This window comes from Peromyscus leucopus, chromosome 22 (assembly GCF_004664715.2).
Source record: "Peromyscus leucopus breed LL Stock chromosome 22, UCI_PerLeu_2.1, whole genome shotgun sequence".
In the NCBI taxonomy this organism is placed as follows: domain Eukaryota; kingdom Metazoa; phylum Chordata; class Mammalia; order Rodentia; family Cricetidae; genus Peromyscus; species Peromyscus leucopus.
In genome coordinates, this window is record NC_051081.1 from 25,810,685 (window position 1) to 25,830,246 (window position 19,562).

At 39.3% G+C, this 19,562-nt stretch overlaps 1 protein-coding gene across 5 annotated transcripts in view; it reads left to right on the forward strand.

Moving 5' to 3' along the window:
* The window catches only part of Atl2 (atlastin GTPase 2), a 49,339-nt gene extending 29,990 nt beyond the window's left edge, over positions 1-19,349 (forward strand). For 2 of the 5 annotated variants that reach the window (XM_037198025.1, XM_028855227.1), the window contains 11 exons: positions 1,258-1,392; positions 1,637-1,741; positions 4,991-5,041; positions 5,328-5,384; positions 6,624-6,716; positions 9,610-9,748; positions 10,922-11,049; positions 12,524-12,580; positions 13,510-13,581; positions 14,155-14,586; positions 16,979-18,200. In XM_037198025.1, coding sequence (XP_037053920.1) covers positions 1,652-1,741; positions 4,991-5,041; positions 5,328-5,384; positions 6,624-6,716; positions 9,610-9,748; positions 10,922-11,049; positions 12,524-12,580; positions 13,510-13,581; positions 14,155-14,586; positions 16,979-17,098 — 1,239 coding nt within the window. In that variant the 5' untranslated portion in view covers positions 1,258-1,392; positions 1,637-1,651 and the 3' untranslated portion in view covers positions 17,099-18,200. Of the gene's footprint in view, positions 1-1,257; positions 1,393-1,636; positions 1,742-4,990; positions 5,042-5,327; positions 5,385-6,623; positions 6,717-9,609; positions 9,749-10,921; positions 11,050-12,523; positions 12,581-13,509; positions 13,582-14,154; positions 14,587-16,351; positions 16,367-16,461 lie in introns of all 5 variants that reach the window. The other 3 variants (XM_037198024.1, XM_028855226.2, XM_037198023.1) reach the window with 3 other exon arrangements.
* The last annotated feature ends 213 nt before the right edge of the window (positions 19,350-19,562 follow it).

Consider the following 19,562-nt stretch of genomic DNA (forward strand, 5'->3'; position numbering starts at 1 on the left):
GGCCTTAGCCTTATTAGGCAGATGTTCTACCATTAAGCTAAATTTCCAACCCCCAGAGATTTTATTACAGAAAAATTCTCAAGCATACCTCAACATAAAGAGAATAATATTATAAACCCCAGTGTACCTGTAGACATTTGGTGGTCTTGTTTTACCAATTTCCTTTGCCTGTGTGTGTGGGTGGGTGTGTATGTATATCTGTATGTATCTATGTTTCCTGGACTATTGTGAAGCATTTGCCGGGAAGACACATCCTTTTATCACTAATATTTAGGCGTCTAATAGATAAAGACTCAATTTTTCTTGTACACAAAATGTTATTTCTGGTGTTTTCCTGTAGTTTTCTTTTTCTTTTCTTTTTTTTTTTTTTTTTAATTTTTTTTAAAGTTTGTATTTGCCTGCTTGTTTTCTTTTTGGCTTTTTCAAGACACGGTTTCTTTGTGTAGTTTTGGTGCCTGTCCTGGATCTCACTCTGTAGACCAGGCTGGCCTCGAACTCACAGAGATCCGCCTGGCTCTGCCTCGCAAGTGCTGGGATTAAAGGTGTGCGCCACCACCGCCTGGTGTCTGTTTGTTTTCTAAAGAGAGAAAGAAGTTCTGGAGTTGGAGTTATGGACTTGGACAGGTGGGAGGTGGCGAGGATCTGGGAGGAGACTGGGGAAGAGAAACCATGATCAGAATATAGTGTATGAGAAAAATATTTTAAATAAAAGAAAGTTGTTTATGCCCATGTAGCACATCTCATAGGGAGGACAGTTTATTTGGGTCCAGATGTCTGTCTGTTTCATAAAAAGGCTTTCCCCCCCTAAACCAGATTGCTAGAGTCAGGTTCCAGACAAGTCTTGGCTATTTTTAAAGGACAGTCCCAGCAGTGTGAAGTGTTTTGTATGTACTATTCTAGGAGAGGGCTACTGTTTTGACAGTCCTGCTGTCTGGAACCTGGTTTTGCTGTTCTGTACAACAAGATATTAAAATAGCTGGTTTTATGATCTTTAAATAGAAGAGCTTCCCCAAAGGGTAAGAGTGGGTGTGTGTACTCCCACTCACCTAGAAGTCAAGAGCGGAAGCAGACGGCTTGACAAGGCTAATTGGAGTTGACTAGCGCTCCATACAGGACTCTGGACTGTGCATGACGCCAGACGGGGCGGTTATCTCTTTGGACGTAGGCTCCTCCTCTGTAGAATGTGGAATGGGTGATTTAAAAGTGACAGTTCCTAATTTGGGTGTGTTTATTTTACATTATCCTTGATTTTAACAGGACTCTCAGAGTTGGATTGGTGGAAACAATGAGCCACTGACCGGCTTCACGTGGCGAGGTGGCTGTGAAAGAGAAACCACAGGCATACAAGTCTGGAATGAAGTCTTTGTGATCGACAGACCTAATGGAACGAAAGTAAATTTCTGTTTACACTTTCTCTTTCCTCCTGTATGTCTTCATGAGCAATTTTCTGGTATTAAAATTGAAAACAGCAAAACTATTAATGTCAGGTGCTTTAATGACTAGGGTGTTAAAATGTATAATATATAAATGCTTTTCTTGATTTAATTACTTTTTTGAACTTTATCACTTAATGTATGATTTTTGTGGCATTTTTGGTGACCATTTTACTAAGTATTTTCAACTTACACATTCCTAGGTGGCTGTGCTGCTAATGGATACCCAGGGTGCCTTTGATAGCCAGTCAACCATTAAAGACTGTGCGACAGTGTTTGCTCTGAGCACGATGACTAGCTCTGTCCAGGTGAGAACGTGTGCCGTCATCAGTTCATCTAATCCTTCCTTTGCGTAACCTCTGCAAAATGCTTTTGATGGAAGAAAAATGGATTAGAAGTTAGAGCGAGTTGTACTTACTAGTTACTTATATTTCTGTGTGTGCTTTTCTGACTCATGGTGTAAAATTAAACACTTCACACAGATATAAGGGTGAAGTGAGTCACCTTTGCCTTAATTTTTATCATCATAGAACCAGGTTTTTATTAGCTCTTGGAGAATTCAGTGATCATATTCACTCCCTTCTCCCAGCTCTTCTCAGACCATCCCCACCTCCCTACCAACTGTGTCTTCATTTAAAAAAGTCCACAAACCATTCCGTCCGTTTGTGCTGCTGATACATTGGGTGTGTGTCCACGCTCTGCCGCTTGGCTAACCCGTCAGAGGCCACACCCTTAGGGAGCACTGACTCTTCTTCCGGGAGCTGCCACGTCAGGAGCCCTTCAGCCAGAGGTGGACCTTGCCGCCTTGCTGCCCCTCTGCTGGGCTTCTGTCTGGTCTGAGCTTGTGCAGTTCTCTTTTTGATGGAGAAGTTCTCTCTCGGCCTCCATGGACGCCTGGCGTGCATATGGTGCACATACATATATTCAGGCAAACACTCGTACACATAAAATAAAAAGAAATTTTTAGAAGAAAAGTTACTGGGTAATAACTGTAATTAAAATCAATTGTATGACTCCTTAACCAAAACAAAACACCAAATAATTAAATAGCAATCTAGTTTTCTATTTGGCATCTTTGACAGTTCTTGATTATTTGAACTAAAGGAAATAAAAATGTAAGAATTAATATTTATTTAGGTTTTTTCAAGGCAGGGTTTCTCTCTGTAGCCCTGGCTATCCTGGAACTCACTTTGTAGATCAGGCTGTCCTTAAACCAGAGACATTCCCGCCTCTGCCTCCTGAGTGCTGGGATTAAAGGTGTGCATACCAATGCCCAGCAAGAATTAATACTGAATTTAGAAATTCAGATGATAGTTAGGAATTGACAGCACTGCTTTGGTTTAGAGGGGGATACGTCCCCTGTGTATCACTACACTCAACTGTGCTTGTTCTTCTCCCAAGTCCCCCGTTCAGCTGGATGACCTCTGTATAATTTAGTGTTAAGTTGACATGTATCAGATTGTGTTCCTTTTCGTTTTTGGAATCATTTGTGGTTGGTAACTCTCTGGCTCAAAAATGAATGATTGAAGTATGGTCTCTCAAATCCTGTTGGGGATAGTATATCAGAAAGGTGTCTGAATACAATAAGTTGTCCTTCCTGTGGTCGTTCATAGCCAACACTGTCACATGTCTTAGAACTTTGTGATTTCTGGTAATGTCTGAAACATCAGCAGTCTGTTTAATCCCCACCCCCGTCTTTCACAACTTAAAGCACCTGAGTGGGGAGAAGACTGGGTTCTTTGCAAAGAGGGGTTCTTTTCAGCCTAGTTCCTGTTAGAGCCAAGGATCTGTCCCACTCACTCAGCCATACTCGTGACGGCCCTCAGAAATCCTGCGTTTTTGTTCTTTTTTCTCGACAGTAGATCCTGAGAGGCAGCAGAAGCCATCTTTTTCTAGTTGTATTCCACATCTTAGCTCCTCAGTTAGATGATGCTAGCCAGGGCTTGCCTTTTTTACATTATAATGAAGGAGCTCTCTGTCCTAAACTTTGTCTGTTGCTATTCCTTGCTTTCTAGAACTTTTTGATGGTAGGAGATTTGGTTTTGGACAACTTACACCACTCATTTTCTTGACTATATAGAATGAGAATTTTACTTATCCTATCTCCATGCAGTTGTTGTGTATTATAAGAGACGAGATCTAAATGAGAGGATGCATATAATACAATACTATTATTTGGTTTAGATAGCACACACACACACACACACACACACACACTTCTTTTGTGAGGTGGGGGATAGTAATGGAGATTGAATTTGTGGTGTCGTGTGTGCCAGCAAACACTCTCCCACTGAACTCTAGTCCCTTGGAAGGTGGTTTTCTTTCTTCAGTAACTTGTGACTTCCAGCCCATGGTGGTTCACTTCTGTAACCTCGGCACTTGGGTTAGGAGCTCATGAGCTATGTAACAAGAGCTAGTTAGGGGCCATCCTGGGCTACATAGCAAGAGGTGAAAATACTTTTTTCTTTTGGGCTGGTAGATGGATGACAATTGATCATGTTTACTTTTTCAACAGATTCTTAGGACTTATTGAGTACAAGGCAGTATACTAAGACCCAATGATTTAAGATAGATAGCTGGTGCCAATCTCTCTTTGTTCTTACAGTCTATGCCTTACAGTGTTCTAAAAGTTTAGGCCCACATGGATAAGAATAAATTGGTTATGTTGTTAGCTCTTTGTATTTTAGATACCTTGCTGGGATTAACCAGTGACTAAGCATCCCCATTTGGTGTTCACTCTTGACCTCTCAAGTTTACCTAGATTATCACCTATTGGTTGTTAGAACAAATTGTTCTCCCTGGAGCAACCGCGTTTAATGATGTTGAGTCCTGCCTCAGAGCTTGTGTCTGCGGGTGTCGCTGCAGTATCAGCCCTGGTTCTTTCTAGCATCTATCTGTCACGAAAGGACTGGACCTAACGCTCCCTCTCCAGTGTATCCTCTGAGAATGGAGAGCAGCCACTACCCGTTCTGCTCTGTCTTGGAAAGCCTCCAAAACATTCTAAAAAGGGCAATAGTGCCACCTACTGCTGCTTTTACTAGTTTCTGTGGCCTGGTGAAAAGTTCATGTTGCTTAGGCTCATCAGTTCAAGTAAGAAGAGACCCTGCCATGTGTGAAGATGCATGCCAATAATTACTGCATGCGGGAATCTTAGCACACGGGAGGCAGGCAAAGGAGAAGTAGAAAAGTTTGACGTCAGTCTGGGCTAAGTAGGGAATCCTTTTTCAAAACCCAAAACAGCCAAACAACCAAAACCCAGAACCTACTGAATGAATATTTATTCTGTACCAAGAAGAAACACATTTTTCTAAAACTTTTGCCCCTCACATTTACCAACTTAGACAATGAGTGAAACAGTCTTTACCTCCCCCCTTGAGTGTGTAAACACTCATGAATTTACTGCTCTTTCTTAATAAGAAAGGCTTTCGATAGACCACTGCTTTCAATGGTGGCTAAGTGATTAATTTGTGCTGAGCTCTAAAAAAACCTTCCTAACTATAAGGGATTTTACACTCATTAAAACATTGATAAAAACAGAATACATTTTGTTTTAACAGGTATATAATTTATCCCAGAATATTCAAGAAGATGATCTTCAACACTTACAAGTATGTCTTAGAGAATATATGCCAAAGTATTAAAACTAATTCTTTCTTTACTGTAAATTCATGTTTAGAAGTCTGTAATATTTTTGAATTTTGTATGGCTTTAAAGAAACGGTTGATTGCTTGACTAGAGGGCATTTCTGATATACTTGATTCATTGGCCAGTAAATTGCCTGACTTTCAGATAAGAATAAAGATGCTGACATCTACTAGTCTGATATAAACAATGTTAGAAATGACTTCTTTCAGGCTCTCTGGCAGCATGATTTTAAATAACTTGGTTTGATAGTTATTTACAGAGTATGGAAGACTTGCAATGGAAGAGATCTACCAGAAGCCATTTCAGGTAAGGAGGTGTTCTAGCACTTTTAAAATGTACTGGTGAGAAGCTTCAAGCCCCAAGGACATTACAAACTCATTTCGCACTGGAGTTAAAACAAACTATTGGCATATCGTCATCAGCTTGGTAGTAGTTGAAACACAACAGGACGGGAAAGGAGGAACGACTGGATTAGTTTGCAGTACTTTACTTGGGGGGGATACACCTCCTAACTGGATGTCATTTAACTCCACAACTTAAGACAGTATGTCAGATTTGTTTTACACTCGATAACTATTAGAAAGTGTTAGAGGTTTCCTATTTTGTGATGTAGTCCAAGTTGAAGTCCGTCTCCCTGCTAGTCTTCGTGTCGTATGGAAAAGTTCGGGTGGTATGTTTTTTTGAAGCAGCTAGTTTGCAAGCTGATATCCATACTGTTGACTGCAGTGAGCGGGAGAGAAGGATTACTGTGTTTGCCTACAGGTGTGTGGAGTTCTTCCCGTGTGATCATGATGTTAGTGGGTTTACATGTATTTTGCCTCATTTTTATCTGGCACTTCTGTTTTAGGCAATCATTTTTATGAAACTATTCCTTTTGTACATATTGGTGAAATATACAAATATATTTGGATTATATCAGTTTTTCTAATCTAGAATCATTTATCCATGTAGGAGACATTTGCCAGTGTCTGGGAATATTTTGACTGTCACAGCTTTGAGCGGGGGGGTTTAATGCTACTGGCTTGTAATATAGAGGCCAGAAATACTTTACTGTTACACAAAGGGCAGCATTGTACAAGTAATTATCTGGGTCAAATTGTTAGTGTGAAGAAATAGAACTTTGTATGGATAAAACATTTGTGAAAATGGTCTCTTTAATAGCAAATCTATAACCAGTGTAGACTTAGCCATCTCGAAGTAGTTGTTCTAGTTATACAGACTGATTTAGAATTATGATCTAAATTCTCTGATATACCTACTGTTCATATGACTCCTTACGTGGAGTGAGGGTCTCAAGTGGAGATGATTAGTTGGTGCTTTAGGTGGGCCATTGATTATAACCATGAAGAGTGTGCTAACCATCTGGTTACGGTCACCTTTTTTATTTTTACATTTTTGGTGCTGGGGATCAGACCCAGGACCTCAAGAATGGCAGCCATGTGTTCTGCCTACTGAGTTACTTACTATGAAGGTTATTTGTGGAAGGAAGTTTTCAGTAAACTTAGAGTTTTGTAAGAAGTGATTTGTATTTTCTTCTGTATGTAGACGTTAATGTTTCTGATTCGAGATTGGAGTTATCCTTATGAACACTCGTATGGTTTGGAAGGTGGAAAACAATTCCTTGAAAAAAGATTGCAGGTAAGCCCCATTTCCTGGAGAGAAAGCGTATGCTTCAGGCCAGGCAAAGGAGCGGGTTTCCTGGACTGCCTGACATTACCAGTAACTGTCATGGTGGTAAATGAATTGTTGTAGTCAAACAATGCTGTGTAAGTGGTGAACAGTTGCCAAAGAAGATACTCTAAGGAATGATTATTCCTCTCTCGAGTGAACTACCTACCAGTAAATATTCAAAGACGGATGTTTTTGAAAGAGACTGATGATGATGATGATATCTGGATGTGTACATGTCATAGCATATGTGTGGAGGTCAGAAAACAGCTTTGTTTGTTAAAGGATTTATTTATTTATTTATTTATTTATTTAATTTTTTTGGTTTTTCGAGACAGGGTTTCTCTGTAGCTTTAGCGCCTTTCCTGGATCTCACTCTGTAGTCCAGGCTGGACTCGAACTCACAGAGAGAGATCCGCCTGCCTCTGCCTCCCGAGTGCTGGGATAAAGCGTGTGCCACCACTGCCCGGCTCAGAAAACAACTTTGTGTAGTTTCTCTCTTTCTACCTTGACATGGATTCTTGATGACCTGCTGAGGTCATCAGGCTTGCATGGCAGCCTCTTTTTCTGATAAACCATCCAGGCCTTTAAAAGAGTTGAGATACCCTGTTTCCTGTGCACTAGTCCTTTAAAAGAGTTGAGATACCCTGATTCCTGTGCACTAGGCCTTTAAAAGAGTTCAGATAGCCTGATTCCTGTGCAATATGTTTCACGAAAGTATTCCTGGAAAAGAACCTCATGAACAAGGTCATGCTCCTTTATCCTTAAAGGCACTTTCCTGTGAGACTACTCGGGTATTTCTAGACTCCAGAAGACACATCTCCACATCCAGAAGACAGTGGAGAGAAATCCTTTTACTATGTGCTTATTATAATAAAATAAGATTATGTATAACAAAATGGTAATTATTTTATTATATATAATAAATGATAATTGTTTTATTATTATAATCTTTTATTATCAGAAGATTTTGTCTGTGGCATGGTACATTTCATTTCTCAACTGCATTCAAACACTTGGCACAGTATGATTTTCTTATTTCTAAAGTTAGATTAGCTGGGTGATGGTGGTACACGCCTTTAATCCCAGCACTCGGGAGGCAGAGGCAGGCGGATCTCTGTGGGTTCGAGGCCAGCCTGGGCTACAGAGTGAGTTCTAGGACAGACTCCAAAGCTACACAGAGAAACCCTGTCTTGAAAAATTAAAACAAACAAACAAACAAACAAACAAATAAATAAATAAATAAATAGAAATAAACAAACAAACAAGTAAGCAAATAAATAGAGATTAATTTCTTACTCTTAGATTATTTGGAAGGCATTTTCAGACCTGAGAGGTAATTTATCAGGTTTATTTTTTCTGGTTATTTAGAAGAAAGCAACATATAATGTATTAGTCATACTAACTAGACTCTGAAGTATATAATTCAAAGACAAGGTCTTAAAGTTATTACAGTGATACATCCAGTCACAAGACTGCTCATATTTTTTTGTGCAGCTTGATGAGTTTGTAAAATGAGCATAGATGTATAACTTGTGCCCAGAAGCACCCAATTCCATATGCTTACCCCCTGAAACCTCTGTCTATCACTTAACAGGTTTTGTTTTTGTACTTCATACGAAGTATGAAAAGGCTCACAGATATCTGCTTGCCTATTAGTTCATTCTTGTTACTATACAGTATTACACTGGTAACAGCTGCCTTTCATTCTGTCGATGGAGATCTGGGTAGTTTCCAGGTTGTAGTTATGACCAGTGCATGTTTTGTTAGAATAGCCTTTTAGAAGACCGTTGGGAGAAGGCATGAGTTAGTTAATATCTCAGCATGCAGGCAGGGAGTAGTGACAGACAGTTCTGATCCCAGCACTGAGGGGCAGGGGCGGCAGGTGGACCGCTTAGGAGTTCAAGGCCAGCCTGGTCTGTGTAGAAGGTTCCAGGCCTGCCAGGGTTACATATTGGGACCCTGTCTAAAAAACCTCCACATCTAGACATACTAGTAATCATTTAAATTTATTTATTTATTTATTTATTTATTTTTTAAAGTTTAGGACTTTCTTTCATGGGCTGGTAAGATGGTTCATCAGGTAAAGACTAAACCCAGTGACCTCAGTTCCATCTACTAGGACCCATATGGTAGGAGAGAATAATTCTTGAAGGTTGACCTCTGCATGTGTGCCTTAGCATGCATGTGCTCTCCCCATCCCTATATGCAGGTGCACACACACACACAAAATAAAAAATAAATATAATGTAATAAAAGTGTTGTGTGTGAGTTTGTATATCTGTGCCAGTGTGTTCATGGGAGCACCGTGCACTCAGGCCAGAAGTGTTGGATGCCCCTGGAGTTGCAGTTACAGGCAGTTGTGAACTGCCCGATGTGCGTGCTGGGAACCAGACTGGTACCCTGAGGTAGCAGTGTATGCTCTTGACCGTTGAGACAGCTTTCCAGCCCTACACTGCAGCTTTTGGACTGCACTTTATATTTTGCTAGTGGCTGTCTTTTATTTTTAGGCAAATTAATATTTTGCTTTTTTTTTGGCTTCAGTTTGTTTAATGTTTTTTTGACATAAGCACTTTAAAGGCAAATCCTTTATTAGTTTCTAAGTCATAATCACAACTTGTTATTCATGTATTAGATATTATAATTAATTGTATGTTTTGGAACATCAGACAGCTGTCTCTAAAAATGCCTTTCAAGTTGATAAAAGCGACCAGAAATAAACTTTTAGTAGCAGTAAACAAAAGTACTCCTCTAGAATAGCCTGAGTGTGGTGTGTATGTAGGTGGGTATGTATGTGTGTCCTTTTTAAAATTAAAAAAAAAAAAAATCTCTTTACCACTTCGCTCTTTATTTTTTCTTTCAGGTAAAACAGAACCAGCATGAAGAACTCCAGAATGTCAGGAAGCACATTCACAACTGTTTCTCCAATCTGGGCTGCTTCCTTCTACCGCATCCTGGTCTGAAAGTTGCAACGAATCCTAGCTTTGATGGACGGCTGAAAGGTGGGGATTCCCATGCATGCTAACCTTATTTATTAGTGGTAGCAGCTGAAAGTTTGTATTATATTTTGTTTTTATTTTTGAGATTATAATGTGATTAGACATTTCTCCCTTCCCTCTCCTTCTTCAAACCCTCCCATATACCCATCCTTGCTCTCTTTCAAATTCATTTCTCTTTTTCATTGTTGTTCATGCATATGTATGTACACACACGTCTGTTTCTAAGTATGACTGCTCGTCTGTATAATGTTAAATCGTGTGTGTTTTCAGAGCTGACTATTTGGTATGGGATAACCACTTGGTTTGCTCCTCTGGGGAAGACTGGTTCTCAGCATTCCTCAGCTGCTGTAAACGTTTCCTTCAGTGTTCTAGTCTATGATAGCCGTGTAGTGCAGTGTTCTCTTGGGTTGGTTCTCGCCTGTCTGTGGTTGCTTTGCCACTCTTCAGCATACTGATTGACCCTTTTCTTTTTTCTTTTCTTTTCTTTTTTTTTCCTTTTCTATGGTTTTTCGAGACAGGTTTCTCTGTGTAGCTTTGGAGCCTGTCCTGGAACTCACTCTGTAGCCCAGGCTGGCCTCAAACTCACAGAGATACGCCTGCCTCTGCCTCTGCCTCCGGAGTGCTGGGATTAAAGGTGTGTGCCACCGCCGCCCAGCCCGATTGACCCATTTTATGATGTGCTCTTGCTAAGAGCATTTCACAACTTACCATGATTGCAGTCTGCTAAAAAAAAAGTTTCACTGTCTTCTTGAATTGATGGACTCAGAGCTGTGTGTGATTTCAGGATTATTCTAAGTGTGATGGCAGACGGGTTGAAATAGATATGATTTATACTGTAGCTACAAAACCAGTCTAATACGGAAATGTAGTATAGTATCCTGTATGATTTGCTCTTTTTGAAAAAGATACTTCAGTTACTGCAGAATTTGTTTTGAAAGTCACCATTTGAGCTGGAAGGGCTATGGGGAAATGGGAGGAAGGGGAGAGTAGAGTAATAAGGATGTTTTCTTGTAGGAGACAGGGCATATTTAGATAACTTTTTAGAAAAAAGAATAAACTTAAGTAATAGATGCTATGTACTCTTCATAACCAAAATTTCCTGATTCTGTCAGTGAGGACTTGTTTGTGTTTTTTGGACCGATTTGGACTAATGTTGGCTAATTTCCTGTCCATCAGATATCGATGAAGACTTTAAACGGGAGCTTCGGAATCTGGTCCCATTGCTGCTTGCTCCTGAAAATCTGGTTGAGAAAGAGATAAGTGGCTCCAAAGTCACTTGTAGAGATCTTGTAGAGTATTTTAAGGTAAGTGAACTCTGAGCTAAACGGCTCCATCTAAAAAAGAAATGTAGTTAACTTTTAAAACATCTTTATGTACAAGAAATTTACTTTCAAGCAAAAAAATGTATATTTTTCTGCCTTGAATTCATTGTATCAACATTAAGGATGTATCAGGGTCTGGAGAGATGGTCCAGTTGTTAAGAGTACTTGCATAATCATGAGGACCAGAGTTCGCATCCTAGACACCACGTGAAGAGCTGGGCATCACACATATTTGTGGCCAGCTACGAGAGGCTGGGGACAGTAGGATGGATAGGGCTTGCTGGCTGCTGGCTACCAGCTCAGTGAGAAAACAGGAAAAAAAGCCATGAATCATGTAAGTTGTGTGTGTACACACTCAGACTCACATGCACATAAATACTCACAGACAGAAGTGTGTGCACACGGGACAGACACACAAGTAAATGATAAATCTTTTTTTAAAGAATAGAGTACACGTGTCTTTAGTGATGCTCTTTGTTCTCAGAGTTATCCTTCCTCTTCTGCACCCCTGATGTGGAGAGAAGAGCCAGTCATCATATTGTAACACAGTTCTGTCATTTTGAGTGATACCTGGAATTGGCTGCATAATTTTATATCCTGCATTCTCACAAAAATCTTCCCTAGAGTTCGGAGAACTAGCAAGAGTAGCTCAAAGTATCAGTTCTAGTTTTTGAGTCTAAATAAGTTACTCGTGGAGATCTTTTTCCTGTAAGAACATGTTGACCACACAATGCATTAATAGTAGTTGTAGGTAGATGGGTGAGAAATACAGCTAATGAAGTGAATGTAGATGCTTATCACAATCCTTGTTTAGTTATGAAATAAGTTTGTCAGTAGAATGTTGAGGTGAAGACTCCTATTTGAATGCCATAAACTTGTCCTCCTTACTCTTTCCTTCTCTTTTTTGTTTGAGAATTTTTTCCTTGTGTGTGATGTGTGTTTGTTAAATCCATAGTCCTTTCCCTCCCTACAGCTCAGCCTCTAGCCCCATCCCCCACTTTCTCTGGAAACTCATGTACATTTTTTTAATCCCAGAGCTATTTCTTAGGCTTTGACTACAAATTAGGAAATTTTCCTTTGAGTTAAAATAATTAAAGTAAGATGGTGGATTAAAGTGTTTTCTAACGTTTAGTCAAACATTGACAGTAGGGGAGAATTGATAGTAAGAGAGATGCCTTTTATATAATGGGTGATCTTTTACATACAAAATTCTTAAATGTGAGGTGCAACTTTAGACAAGTTGTAATTATATTTAAAAACATTTCCGTAGAGTATATTTGGCAACATTCCTATGTGATAATATTCAGAACAGGATTAACTTTGTTCTACTACGAGTATGAGTTTTAAGGCCAAGAACTTCATTTTGGTGGTGTGAACTATTATGTTTAATATGTCTTTGGGGACATAGTATCAAACTGCGTTTTATAACAATACAATCAATATTGTATCTTTTTAGGCATACATTAAAATATATCAAGGAGAGGAACTACCACATCCAAAGTCTATGCTTCAGGTAAGAGAAAGTGGGTGGAGGTGGTGTGGTCATATACTGTGTGGCTGTATATAATTGAGGGAGAATTAAAATCATGGCTTTAGAGGGATACAGAAAATGGAAGGACAAGAGCTTTATTGCATACAAATAAATTATATGTACTTAAGATAACATGAACTCTAAGGTTTGTATAAGGTTTTGGTTTTTGTTTGTTTTGTAACTGCAAATGGCAGACCCTGAGCATGCATTGACTATTAGAAATGGGAACCTTGCTACTTTGTCTGCAGGTACTAAAAGCTACAAAAATTGTGTTGCATAAGTGGTTTATCCCCTCTGAACTAAGTGCTTTTGCCCCGAGTCTTTGATGAAGGGATGCTGCTTGATATAAGAATTCGTTTTATTAGCTTCTTCTAGTGCAGGTAGACTTTCTCAGTGTGTGTGTGTGTTCTTTTGGGGCACTGTTATTTGTAAACACTTTCTATGTTTTAAAATTTGCCGCTTGGGGCAATTCCTCAGTTGTATAGTGGATTAACAGTATTTATATTAAAGCTCATGGGAACAAAACCGAACGACCCAGCTTGTGTATTTAAAAGTGACTCGTGTGAATGTGGTTGTTCATACAAGGAATTTTTGATTCCGGGACTCAGTGCATTTTAGGATTACATCTGTTTACCTCTGTCTGTTTTTTGAGCACATGTGATACATATTGTCTACAAACCCATTTTAGTACAAACTCCCTTAAATCTCAATCAGACAAGGAGTCCTGTTAAGCCTTTTTCATATCCTTTATACTGATACATACTTCCAAAGGAAAGTAAAACTAGAGATTGATATTTTTCTGTTCATTTTCAGAATTATTTGTTATTTATAATCTATTTTGTTAATAGGAATTTACAGTCACAGGGTACTTTTTTCCCACAGTAATGGTATATTCAATTTTTGTCTTTTAGGCAACAGCTGAGGCTAATAACCTTGCTGCAGTAGCAGGAGCAAGAGACATCTATTGTAAAAGTATGGAGCAGGTTTGTAACTCCTGTTAAGCTTCATGCTAGATAAGAGTAGAAGATACTCCATATTTAAAGTAATTGAATTTGTGCTCCTTACATATTGTCATGCTACCTTAATCTGTCATTGTTCTTTGTGATCTCTGATGGCATAAAACTGTTGGAAAGTAAGTCACGTGGCTAGCTAGTGTGCAGGATACATGAACTCCACTTTTAATTCCGAGTGCTACTCTTAGCCCATGGTGGAAGAAGTAACTGCAGCTTAAGACCAGCAGCAGCAGCAGTTTCTGCACTCAGCTTGCTCGGCTTTGAAATACTGTGTGTTGTGTATTCTTCAGTCTGGTCTAGTAACGTGCAGGGAGCAGGTCACCACTGTATCTTCCGTTCTGGTGCTTCTGTCACATGGAAGGTTCCTTGATTGAGGCAGTTAAACATGAAAGAATAGGATTTGACTGCTTAGTAGTTAGTGTGCTCAAGTGTAAAATGGAGCCCTGTAGTGGTTTAATTTTAGGAGACTAAAATATATGAGCAGGGCATGCCTCTCAGGTGTTTCTTCTGGCATGTAATCGCCTTTTAATCCGGCTTGTACAGGTATGTGGTGGTGATAAGCCTTACATCGCACCTTCGGATCTGGAGCGAAAACACCTGGATCTCAAGGAGGCGGCGCTGAAACAGTTCCGTTCTGTGAAGAAGATGGGTGGAGATGAGTTCTGCCGTCGCTACCAGGACCAGCTGGAAGCTGAGATCGAAGACACCTATGCAAATTTTATAAAGCACAATGATGGCAAAAATATCTTCTATGCTGCTCGCACCCCCGCCACACTGTTTGCGGTCATGTTTGCTATGTACATAATCTCAGGACTGACCGGCTTCATCGGCCTAAACTCGATAGCCGTCCTATGTAACCTCGTCATGGGGCTGGCACTGACGTCCCTGTGCACGTGGGCGTATGTTAAGTACTCTGGGGAGTTCAGAGAAATCGGCACAATGATTGATCAGATTGCTGAAACACTCTGGGAACAGGTTGGTATCTCTCTCTTGGTTCTGCAGTGACTAATCTCACTTGTGTGTGATTTCCAGCTCCCACTTCCTACCTTATTTGTGTTCTTGCTTTTCTTCTCTATGAAGATGGCGAGAGCATGGGCTTTTGTTGCTGTTTTGATTTTGTTTTAAATGTAGAATCTCATTTAGTTAAAGGTTTGTTTCTCTATTCATAATTATAGTTTACTTTGGTTAGCTTCAATCTGTAATTTTTTTGGTTGATTCTTAGTAATAAGTCTGATGATTATGCCAGACAGTTTGCAGGGTGACTAGATTTACTTATAATATTTTTCTTTGAGAAAAGAAAATACTGACAATGAGCAATTTTAAAGGTAGGGAAATAAGTTTGGAAGTACAGTCAGTGCTTTGGGGAGGAAAATGGAATTTCTTCTAACCAGGATTAGCAAGAAACAGTGTAGGAGAAATAGTGGGTGTTAGGTCTTCATGTCTTCTGTGAAGATGGTGACAATTTATTGCAGCCCTCCAAGGAATAATGCCACAGAGATTTTCCAGAGAAAGAAGAGAGAGAGTGGACAGAGCAGAGCGCCACAGACAGAGCACATCAGTGTGTTTTACAGAGATTTTCCAGAGAAAGAGAGAGAGAGAGTGGACAGAGCAGAGCGCCACAGACAGAGGCCACATCAGGTGTCGTCTTTACAGAGATTTTCCAGAGAAAGAGAGAGAGTGGACAGAGCAGAGTGCCACAGACAGAGGCCACATCAGTTTCTTTCACGTGAGCTAGCTGAGTGCTTGCTCAGCAGTTCTCTGCTAAGCAGAGATGTCTTACACATTCCACCTGGTGCTTGGTTTAGCTAATTTCTCTGTGGTGGTTGTTAAAGATCTTCATTAAGTACGCAGACATCATTTCATCCTTCTGAGGAGCAGAATGCAAGCTGAGGTGATTACTGCTGAGCAATAGGAGAGGTGTTTCCATGTCGTTTCTGGGTCAGTGAGGCCCTGGGCTAGGATGCACAGGTTCATGTTCGTTTAGGCTTTCAGTTCAAAGACTGAAGGAGTCCACCATTTTTTCTGAAGAAAAGTGATTAGTTACTGACTTTTCTTATAATAATATCATCATGACTGTACACTCCAGTGGTTCTCAACCTCCCTGATGCTGCGGCCTTGGCTGACCCCACCAGAAACGTACTTTCTTTGCTACTTCACAGCTGTAATTTTGCTACTGTTACAAATCATAATGTAAATATTTTTGGAGATAGGAGTTTGCAAAGGAGGTCTCAAGCTACAGGTTGAGAACCACTGGTATAAACTAACTCTCTATTAATTTGGACTTTTCTCTTTCAGAAATTATTCTTAGGTATTAAGATCTCTTTTGGAGTTTGTGTTGGGACATTTTGTTTAGTTCAAAATTTTATCTTTTGAAATCAATCTTACTGCTTTGTTGTCTTTTGATATGTTCTAATAGAAGATGGATTGAGAATTACCACCACGTGACTGCTTTAAAAATGATCTACTTTAAATTCTGAACCAGTACTATTCTTCTACCACCTCCATTTCAATAATTGTGCAGTGTCTTCTGAAACGCTTTCTGTTAACACTGATTGTAGGACTTTAGAGGTGCCATTTTCATAGACCATTTCCCGGGAGAATCTCAGGTGTGTCAAGTTATTTTCAGTGTAGTATAGTGAGCTAGGAGCCACAAGTCACGACCCCTAGTCAGAAAGACTTGAGCTGTGTTCACCAGGCCTTGTCTAAAATTTCTTTGCATTTCTCTTTTCCTTTGCTTCAGAGGAGTCCCAGGAAGGTGAGAAACCTACAAAGTCTGAAATTCTTCTAGTCTTTAACTCTAGCTTCAAGGCACTCTGAGTTACTCTCCTAACACGTCACTCCATGTTTTAGGTGTTTTCCAAACTGTTTGAAGTTACTAGACGTCGAATGGTCCACCGTGCTCTTTCTTCAGCACAGCGACAGAGACTGTCATCCAACAATAACAAGAAGAAAACTTAGACAGTATTTTTAACTTTCTCTCTCTCTGAAGTGTTCACACTTATACATGTAGGACAATAAGCAGGACCGTCTGGGCCGGTCTGCATAAATGCTGTATACATACCAGATTTGATGCTGCATAGAGGGTATGGATTGCACATCCGTCTCATAGGATTTGTAAAGGGTTTGAGTAAGAGGAAAGTAGTCATTTTGTTGCATTATCAAATATCTAACTGCATTGTTTGTAGCATCATAACTTTTTTTTTTTTTTTTTTTTTTTTTTTTTTTTTTTGGGAGAAGCATCCTTTTATTTCTCACATTCCTGGTTATTTTTGTCATTGATTTGAATTGACTTTTTTATATCTGTTTTTATATGTACTCTTTTTTTACCTCATGTTTTTGTTTGTTTTGCACATTTCTCATACCACAGGTATTGAAGCCCCTGGGTGATAATTTGATGGAGGAAAACATAAGGCAGTCTGTAACAAACTCTATCAAAGCAGGCCTGACTGACCAGGTGTCTCATCATGCCCGATTAAAGACAGACTGACAGTTCATCTCCTCATGGACTCCACTCTCCCTTTTTTCATGCTTGCTGTACAATGAGAACTCAAATACAAATAAACCAAAGTTTACAATCAACTGTAGAAGTAGGTTAGTATGACTGGCTTCACAGATGGCTGCCACAGAGTGTGAACATGGTTGGTTGGTTTCCAGCCTTCTTCTGATGTCTCCTTAGACCTGGAGATGGCTGAGGAGCATTAGTTTATCATGCACATTTGTGCCATGTTTAATTCTTTTCTTTCTTTTTACGGAATCTAATGTTAGTGAAATTTGTCTTATGTAAAAGGATATTTCAGGGAAATATTTTAAGAAATCTATTTAGAGTCTCTTTAATATAGTGTCCCATTGAAATTTTAATTTTTAGAGAATTTATGAATCACTGTATCAAGAATCAGATCAGAATGACAATGAAGCCTTTATTGAGCCACTACATTAAAAGTGTATATTGCTTTACTGCCTTCAATGCCAGTATTACATAAATGCATGTATCAGAAATGTCACAGAAATCACATGACAACTCTTATAGCTGAGAAGGTAATTCTGAGGTGTACATTTGTCTTGCCTTTTAAAAAGTTTGTAAACCTGCCCTGAAGGGAGATGCATATCTGGGAAACTTAACTGTCTTTTTGCAGTTTAGCCTTCATGTACATAAAATATGCCGTTAATTTTATTGGGGGAGAAATGCCATCCAAAAATGTTGCCTACAGCTATGAGTTAAAAGAGTGTCTGTACAGTGTGTAGCTTTTATTTTCTAAAATTCACAGGTAGGGCATGTATATGAATTATAAATATATAAATACAATTTTGTATTAAAAGTTTTGTAGTTTATGGCAAAATCTGGTTCTGTGGTAGGCTAGTAAGTACAGTCCCTGTGAAAGGGATGTCTGTGGCTCATGTCAGTGTGTGAATGCATAGACAATTGGAAGTTTTGATATATTTGTGATATTTATCTTCCTTGAGCACTGCAATCTCACCCCAAGGGAATTCAATGGGAATGTTTTATTGTGACTTGTCCTCTGTTGCATTTTAAAGTTATTTCCTGTAATTTATTTTCAGTACATAATTAAAAATTTGTTGTATATATAAAATGAAACTTGTGATTCTTTCTATGGAATTCCTCACCATATAACTTGTGTGTGTTCATGCTGAAAAGAATGTGGGTTAGGGTACACCCAAGTTAGAGCTCAAGGTGTTGACCTCAAAGCTAAGCTTGTAAGAGTCCTCCCCACCCCCCACCCCCCCACCCCCCCGTCTGTTTATATAAGAATATTTGTTGTAAGAGCCTGCCTGGGGATTTATTAATTTTTCTTTTTCTCGCCCATCTTTCTGTCCGTCCCCATCTTGTGTGTGTGTGTGTGTGTGTGTGTGTGTGTGTGTGTGTGTGAGAGAGAGAGAGAGAGAGAGAGAGAGAGAGAGAGAGAGGTGTAAAGCTACCTTTTTTCAAGATTTTTATATCCTCCGTACAAAGACCTATTAAAGCACCCATTTGATTTTTAAGTAAGGAGAATTTAAATGTTGAGTTGCATGCATGAAAGTTTTGCTAACTTTACTTTGGTTGGTGTATCTTGCCCTGACTCCCATTCCAGTCCTGGTTTTATGTGGATGTTTGTTTCCATCAGTAGTAACTGCTGCCCACTCATCCCATCCATTCTTACACAAAAGAACCATCTAACAAGGCTCTCTCTCTTCTCTGGCCACTTTGTTTTATGAATGCTGTAAATTGTTTTTATGAATGAAAAAATAAAAGTTTGTTGTATGCTAGCAGTTGTTCTGAAATTAAAAGCTTCCATTTTTTATTCTTTTAAAGTGAAGTCTAGACCATTGGACTCCATAGTATTTCTTGCTAAAACCAGTGTTTTCCCTCAAGAATTCTCTTCAGGACTCCAAGCAAGCACTTGAGTTTCACCTGGAAGGCTCTGGACATTGTTAAGCAAGAAGCAGTGAAAACACAAAAGATGGATTAAGACAAAACATTGAAATAACAACTTCAGTATTGGTGCATTTTCTGTGGTACATTTTTTCCGAGTGTTACAAAATAGGCTTTTTTTTTTTTTTAATTTAATTTAAAAGATGGTTTTTCTCAGTGACCTGATTTATCTTTTTAAGACACACATCTTTTGTGAAAGGAACAACCATTTGGGACTCTGCTGTTGAGTATGTCTTATTTTTCATGAATATAGATTGCTAGTCATTCTTGTTTCTATAAAACATTTGTAAAATTAAATAGTGCTATTTCACATGTGAGGCTTATGTTTTCTTTTTGTAAAATTATGTATTTGTGTGTCTGTGTGTGGGTATGTGCACCTGAGTGCCGGTGCCCACGGAGGCCAGAAGAGGAACTGGAGTGGTTGTGAGCTGCCCAGTGTGGGTGCTGGAAGCAGACCCTGGATCCTCTGAAGAGCAGGTGGTGCTGTTAACCACAGCTTCTATTTTCAAGCACTGAGCAGGGC